The 7500-nt window shown below is 51.3% G+C and overlaps 1 protein-coding gene across 1 annotated transcript in view; it reads right to left on the bottom strand.

Moving 5' to 3' along the window:
* The window catches only part of phkb (phosphorylase kinase, beta), a 53965-nt gene that overhangs the window by 7888 nt on the left and 38577 nt on the right, over positions 1–7500 (bottom strand). Inside the window, exons 22-24 of the mRNA XM_084475844.1 lie at positions 2435–2516; positions 2224–2281; positions 1612–1702 (exon numbers count right to left, since the gene is read on the bottom strand). Of these exons, the coding sequence (XP_084331970.1) occupies positions 1612–1702; positions 2224–2281; positions 2435–2516 (231 nt within the window). The remainder of the gene's footprint in view (positions 1–1611; positions 1703–2223; positions 2282–2434; positions 2517–7500) is intronic.

The raw sequence follows: 7500 nt of genomic DNA, 5'->3' as shown, positions 1-7500 counted from the left end.
TAAATTACATAGTAAACTATAAACTACATGGTATACTATATACTACATAGTATCCTATAAACTACCGGTACATAGTATCCTATAAACAACATAGTATACTATAAACTACATAGTATCCTATAAACTACGGGTACATAGTATACTGTATACTATGTTGTATATCCGGTTAGGTCCACTTACCTGTTTGCCATGCACTAACACACTAGTTATACTGGGGGCTAGGCTGTCCACCAGCTTAGTTAACAGACTAGCAGCGAGCCGCACCACCGACCTGCAGGACAAAGCACAGCCTCATCAGCACCGCCTCATCAGCACAGCCTCATCAGCACAGCCTCATCAGCACCGCGCACTCCGACAGCGCGTAGAGGACACACAGCGGGCAGAGCTGTTCTGGAGCGGCTCCTGGAACTCTTGTTTCAGGACGAGATGGTGAGTGTGACACACCACTACCACCATATGAGAAGGTGGTCCCGTTTAAAAATATCAACATTTCACAACTTCATAAATGACATGTCATTAACAAAGTGCAGAGCAAATGCGTTAGACATAATTATTATCGAAGAAGGAGACATTATCTGATGGATTCCTCCCAGGAGGCTCGCTCGGCAGAAAGACGGTGGACAAATTAAGTTACTTAAGGAAATCAATGAACTGATTCAGTTAACTACGCTCACACGCTGTGGGGAACCCATTCAAGCTCCACTTCTCATGTCAGATAGATGAGAAGGTAATGGAGCTGTGGACTGACGTGCTTTCAGAGGTGGAGGCTAGCCCCGAGCCTTTAGATTCAGACGGAGCGTCAGATTAATTACAAACACAATATACATGTACATACATACAATATACATATATATATACATACATATATACACAATATCCATAATCCAGTGAACATTAGCAATAAGCAGAGGAGCCGTCTGTCAGAGACAAAACCCAAAGCAGCGGAACTCAGAAGCAAGCAGTGGATGAATAAAGGATAGGAGACAGATGTACCTAGCTCTGTAGTGGTTAATAAGGATCTATTATAGATGTATTTACATTTCAACAATACGTTAAAATACGTTGTACTTTGCTAATATTTCCAATCAATAACGTCCAGGATGGTGTGCAGAAGTTGTCCAGCCAAGCTAAGAGCTAAGAGCTAAGAGCTCAGAGCTAAGAGCTAAGCGCTAAGAGCTAAGGGCTAAGAGCTCAGAGCTAAGCGCTAAGAGCTAAGAGCTCAGAGCTAAGAGCTAAGGGCTAAGGGCTAAGAGCTCAGAGCTAAGCGCTAAGAGCTAAGCGCTAAGAGCTAAGAGCTCAGAGCTAAGAGCTAAGGGCTAAGGGCTCAGAGCTCAGAGCTAAGAGCTAAGCGCTAAGAGCTAAGCGCTAAGAGCTAAGCGCTAAGAGCTCAGAGCTCAGAGCTAAGAGCTCAGAGCTAAGAGCTAAGGGCTAAGAGCTCAGAGCTAAGCGCTAAGAGCTAAGAGCTCAGAGCTAAGAGCTAAGGGCTAAGGGCTAAGAGCTCAGAGCTAAGCGCTAAGAGCTAAGAGCTAAGCGCTAAGAGCTAAGAGCTCAGAGCTCAGAGCTAAGAGCTAAGCGCTAAGAGCTGGCTGCGTGCACAGCTCCCTGCGGTACCTGCTTCCCGTGCACCAGGATAGTGGTGATGTGCGGCGCTATGGAGCTCGCGTACTTCTTGAGCATGGCCGCGGCGAGGCGCACCGCCAGCCTGCGGTTGCCAGGTTGAGTGGCGGTTATGTTACGGTTCAGGGAAGGCAAACGGTTTGATAAAGGACAGACAGGAGAGGAAGAGTAACAAAGGGAAGTTGTTGTGGAGTTGTTAAAAGATCCTTGCTTCCTTTATAATATGTCTAATGCTGAGCGAGTGTGTGTGTGTGTGTGTGTGTGTGTGTGTGTGTGTGTGTGTGTGTGTGTGTGTGTGTAGGAGTATGTGTGCATGTGTGTGTGTGTGTGTTTGTGCGTGTGTATATGAGTATATGAGTATGAGTGTGTGTGCATGTGTATATGAGTATGTGTGTATGCGTGTGTGTGTGTGTGTGTGTGTGTGTGTGTGTGTGTGTGTGTGTGTGTGTGTGTAGGAGTATGTGTGCATGTGTGTGTGTGTGTGTGTGTTTGTGCGTGTGTGCATGTGTATATGAGTATGCGTGTGTGTGTGTGTGTGTGTGTGTGTGTGTGTGTGTGTGTGTGTGTGTGTGTGTGTGTGTGTGTGTGTGTGTGTTGGGGTCTGACCAAAGCTTCCTGGTTCCAGCTCTTCTATAAATCCTCTCCAGCTCTTCCAGTAGGTTCTCTGTAATCAGAAGAGAAGTTTGACTTAACGTTACAGAGACTAAGAGCCTGCAGGCTGTCAGAAGAATGTTGATCTTAGCGGGTGCTCCTCATTCTGGACCAATGGTCAGAGTGGAAGCTCGGCTGAAGGCGTGTTATCAGAAGTGTGGCTCACCCTCATTGGTCAGCAGGTGAGGCCCCTCCCTTCGAAGGAGAATGGCGGCCAGCTGAGCCTGGCTGGCAAGACAGTCGGACTCCTGTGGGCACAGACACACAAGATAAAGAATAGGGTTAGGGTCACTAGGGTTAGGGTTAGGGTCACTAGGGTTAGGGTCACTAGGGTTAGGGTTAGGGTCACTAGGGTTAGGGTCACTAGGGTTAGGGTTAGGGTCACTAGGGTTAGGGTCACTAGGGTTAGGGTCACTAGGGTTAGGGTTAGGGTCACTAGGGTTAGGGTCACTAGGGTTAGGGTTAGGGTCACTAGGGTTAGGGTCACTAGGGTTAGGGTTAGGGTCACTAGGGTTAGGGTTAGGGTCACTAGGGTTAGGGTTAGGGTCACTAGGGTTAGGGTCACTAGGGTTAGGGTTAGGGTCACTAGGGTTAGGGTCACTAGGGTTAGGGTTAGGGTCACTAGGGTTAGGGTTAGGGTCACTAGGGTTAGGGTCACTAGGGTTAGGGTTAGGGTCACTAGGGTTAGGGTCACTAGGGTCACTAGGGTCACTAGGGTCACTAGGGTTAGGGTCACTAGGGTCACTAGGGTCACTAGGGTTAGGGTCACTAGGGTCACTAGGGTTAGGGTCACTAGGGTCACTAGGGTTAGGGTCACTAGGGTCACTAGGGTTAGGGTTAGGGTCACTAGGGTCACTAGGGTTAGGGTTAGGGTCACTAGGGTTAGGGTCACTAGGGTTAGGGTCACTAGGGTCACTAGGGTTAGGGTCACTAGGGTTAGGGTTAGGGTCACTAGGGTCACTAGGGTTAGGGTCACTAGGGTCACTAGGGTTAGGGTCACTAGGGTTAGGGTTAGGGTCACTAGGGTCACTAGGGTTAGGGTTAGGGTCACTAGGGTTAGGGTTAGGGTCACTAGGGTCACTAGGGTTAGGGTCACTAGGGTTAGGGTTAGGGTCACTAGGGTTAGGGTCACTAGGGTTAGGGTTAGGGTTAGGGTCACTAGGGTTAGGGTTAGGGTCACTAGGGTTAGGGTCACTAGGGTCACTAGGGTTAGGGTCACTAGGGTCACTAGGGTTAGGGTCACTAGGGTCACTAGGGTTAGGGTCACTAGGGTTAGGGTCACTAGGGTCACTAGGGTTAGGGTTAGGGTCACTAGGGTTAGGGTTAGGGTCACTAGGGTCACTAGGGTTAGGGTCACTAGGGTCACTAGGGTTAGGGTCACTAGGGTTAGGGTCACTAGGGTTAGGGTCACTAGGGTTAGGGTCACTAGGGTCACTAGGGTTAGGGTCACTAGGGTTAGGGTCACTAGGGTCACTAGGGTCACTAGGGTTAGGGTCACTAGGGTTAGGGTCACTAGGGTTAGGGTCACTAGGGTTAGGGTCACTAGGGTCACTAGGGTTAGGGTCACTAGGGTCACTAGGGTTAGGGTTAGGGTCACTAGGGTTAGGGTCACTAGGGTCACTAGGGTTAGGGTCACTAGGGTTAGGGTCACTAGGGTTAGGGTCACTAGGGTTAGGGTCACTAGGGTCACTAGGGTCACTAGGGTCACTAGGGTCACTAGGGTTAGGGTTAGGGTCACTAGGGTTAGGGTTAGGGTCACTAGGGTCACTAGGGTTAGGGTCACTAGGGTCACTAGGGTTAGGGTCACTAGGGTCACTAGGGTTAGGGTCACTAGGGTTAGGGTCACTAGGGTCACTAGGGTTAGGGTCACTAGGGTTAGGGTCACTAGGGTCACTAGGGTTAGGGTCACTAGGGTCACTAGGGTTAGGGTCACTAGGGTCACTAGGGTTAGGGTCACTAGGGTCACTAGGGTTAGGGTCACTAGGGTCACTAGGGTTAGGGTCACTAGGGTCACTAGGGTTAGGGTCACTAGGGTTAGGGTCACTAGGGTTAGGGTCACTAGGGTCACTAGGGTTAGGGTCACTAGGGTTAGGGTCACTAGGGTTAGGGTCACTAGGGTTAGGGTTAGGGTCACTAGGGTCACTAGGGTTAGGGTCACTAGGGTTAGGGTCACTAGGGTTAGGGTCACTAGGGTCACTAGGGTTAGGGTCACTAGGGTTAGGGTCACTAGGGTTAGGGTTAGGGTCACTAGGGTTAGGGTCACTAGGGTCACTAGGGTTAGGGTTAGGGTTAGGGTCACTAGGGTCACTAGGGTTAGGGTCACTAGGGTCACTAGGGTTAGGGTCACTAGGGTCACTAGGGTTAGGGTTAGGGTCACTAGGGTCACTAGGGTTACTAGGGTCACTAGGGTTAGGGTCACTAGGGTCACTAGGGTTAGGGTCACTAGGGTCACTAGGGTTAGGGTTAGGGTCACTAGGGTCACTAGGGTCACTAGGGTTAGGGTTAGGGTCACTAGGGTTAGGGTTAGGGTTAGGGTCACTAGGGTTAGGGTTAGGGTCACTAGGGTCACTAGGGTTAGGGTCACTAGGGTCACTAGGGTTAGGGTCACTAGGGTTAGGGTCACTAGGGTTAGGGTTAGGGTCACTAGGGTTAGGGTTAGGGTCACTAGGGTCACTAGGGTTAGGGTTAGGGTTAGGGTCACTAGGGTTAGGGTCACTAGGGTTAGGGTTAGGGTCACTAGGGTCACTAGGGTTAGGGTCACTAGGGTCACTAGGGTTAGGGTCACTAGGGTCACTAGGGTTAGGGTCACTAGGGTTAGGGTCACTAGGGTCACTAGGGTTAGGGTCACTAGGGTTAGGGTCACTAGGGTTAGGGTTAGGGTCACTAGGGTTAGGGTCACTAGGGTTAGGGTTAGGGTCACTAGGGTTAGGGTCACTAGGGTCACTAGGGTTAGGGTCACTAGGGTCACTAGGGTTAGGGTCACTAGGGTTAGGGTTAGGGTCACTAGGGTTAGGGTCACTAGGGTCACTAGGGTTAGGGTCACTAGGGTCACTAGGGTTAGGGTCACTAGGGTCACTAGGGTTAGGGTCACTAGGGTCACTAGGGTTAGGGTCACTAGGGTCACTAGGGTTAGGGTCACTAGGGTCACTAGGGTTAGGGTCACTAGGGTTAGGGTTAGGGTCACTAGGGTCACTAGGGTTAGGGTTAGGGTCACTAGGGTTAGGGTTAGGGTCACTAGGGTCACTAGGGTTAGGGTCACTAGGGTTAGGGTTAGGGTCACTAGGGTCACTAGGGTTAGGGTTAGGGTCACTAGGGTTAGGGTCACTAGGGTCACTAGGGTTAGGGTCACTAGGGTCACTAGGGTTAGGGTCACTAGGGTTAGGGTCACTAGGGTTAGGGTCACTAGGGTCACTAGGGTTAGGGTCACTAGGGTCACTAGGGTTAGGGTCACTAGGGTTAGGGTCACTAGGGTTAGGGTCACTAGGGTTAGGGTCACTAGGGTCACTAGGGTTAGGGTCACTAGGGTCACTAGGGTTAGGGTCACTAGGGTCACTAGGGTTAGGGTCACTAGGGTTAGGGTCACTAGGGTTAGGGTCACTAGGGTTAGGGTCACTAGGGTCACTAGGGTCACTAGGGTCACTAGGGTCACTAGGGTTAGGGTTAGGGTCACTAGGGTTAGGGTCACTAGGGTCACTAGGGTTAGGGTCACTAGGGTCACTAGGGTTAGGGTCACTAGGGTCACTAGGGTTAGGGTCACTAGGGTCACTAGGGTTAGGGTCACTAGGGTTAGGGTCACTAGGGTCACTAGGGTTAGGGTCACTAGGGTTAGGGTCACTAGGGTCACTAGGGTTAGGGTTAGGGTTAGGGTCACTAGGGTTAGGGTCACTAGGGTCACTAGGGTTAGGGTCACTAGGGTCACTAGGGTTAGGGTCACTAGGGTCACTAGGGTTAGGGTCACTAGGGTTAGGGTCACTAGGGTTAGGGTTAGGGTCACTAGGGTCACTAGGGTTAGGGTCACTAGGGTTAGGGTCACTAGGGTCACTAGGGTTAGGGTCACTAGGGTTAGGGTCACTAGGGTTAGGGTTAGGGTCACTAGGGTCACTAGGGTTAGGGTCACTAGGGTTAGGGTCACTAGGGTCACTAGGGTTAGGGTTAGGGTCACTAGGGTCACTAGGGTTAGGGTCACTAGGGTTAGGGTCACTAGGGTCACTAGGGTTAGGGTTAGGGTCACTAGGGTCACTAGGGTTAGGGTCACTAGGGTCACTAGGGTTAGGGTTAGGGTCACTAGGGTTAGGGTCACTAGGGTTAGGGTCACTAGGGTCACTAGGGTTAGGGTCACTAGGGTTAGGGTTAGGGTCACTAGGGTTAGGGTCACTAGGGTTAGGGTTAGGGTCACTAGGGTTAGGGTCACTAGGGTTAGGGTCACTAGGGTTAGGGTTAGGGTCACTAGGGTTAGGGTCACTAGGGTTAGGGTCACTAGGGTCACTAGGGTCACTAGGGTTAGGGTCACTAGGGTTAGGGTCACTAGGGTCACTAGGGTCACTAGGGTTAGGGTTAGGGTTAGGGTCACTAGGGTTAGGGTTAGGGTCACTAGGGTCACTAGGGTTAGGGTCACTAGGGTCACTAGGGTTAGGGTCACTAGGGTTAGGGTCACTAGGGTCACTAGGGTTAGGGTTAGGGTTAGGGTCACTAGGGTTAGGGTCACTAGGGTCACTAGGGTTAGGGTCACTAGGGTCACTAGGGTTAGGGTCACTAGGGTCACTAGGGTTAGGGTCACTAGGGTTAGGGTCACTAGGGTTAGGGTTAGGGTCACTAGGGTCACTAGGGTTAGGGTCACTAGGGTTAGGGTCACTAGGGTCACTAGGGTTAGGGTCACTAGGGTTAGGGTCACTAGGGTTAGGGTTAGGGTCACTAGGGTCACTAGGGTTAGGGTCACTAGGGTTAGGGTCACTAGGGTCACTAGGGTTAGGGTTAGGGTCACTAGGGTCACTAGGGTTAGGGTCACTAGGGTTAGGGTCACTAGGGTCACTAGGGTTAGGGTTAGGGTCACTAGGGTCACTAGGGTTAGGGTCACTAGGGTCACTAGGGTTAGGGTTAGGGTCACTAGGGTTAGGGTCACTAGGGTTAGGGTCACTAGGGTCACTAGGGTTAGGGTCACTAGGGTTAGGGTTAGGGTCACTAGGGTTAGGGTCACTAGGGTTAGGGTTAGGGTCACTAGGGTTAGGGTCACTA

This window comes from Micromesistius poutassou (genome assembly GCF_964030765.1).
Source record: "Micromesistius poutassou genome assembly, chromosome: 12".
In the NCBI taxonomy this organism is placed as follows: domain Eukaryota; kingdom Metazoa; phylum Chordata; class Actinopteri; order Gadiformes; family Gadidae; genus Micromesistius; species Micromesistius poutassou.
Note: the sequence above shows the minus strand (reverse complement) of the source record. Positions and strands in the feature narration are given on the sequence as shown.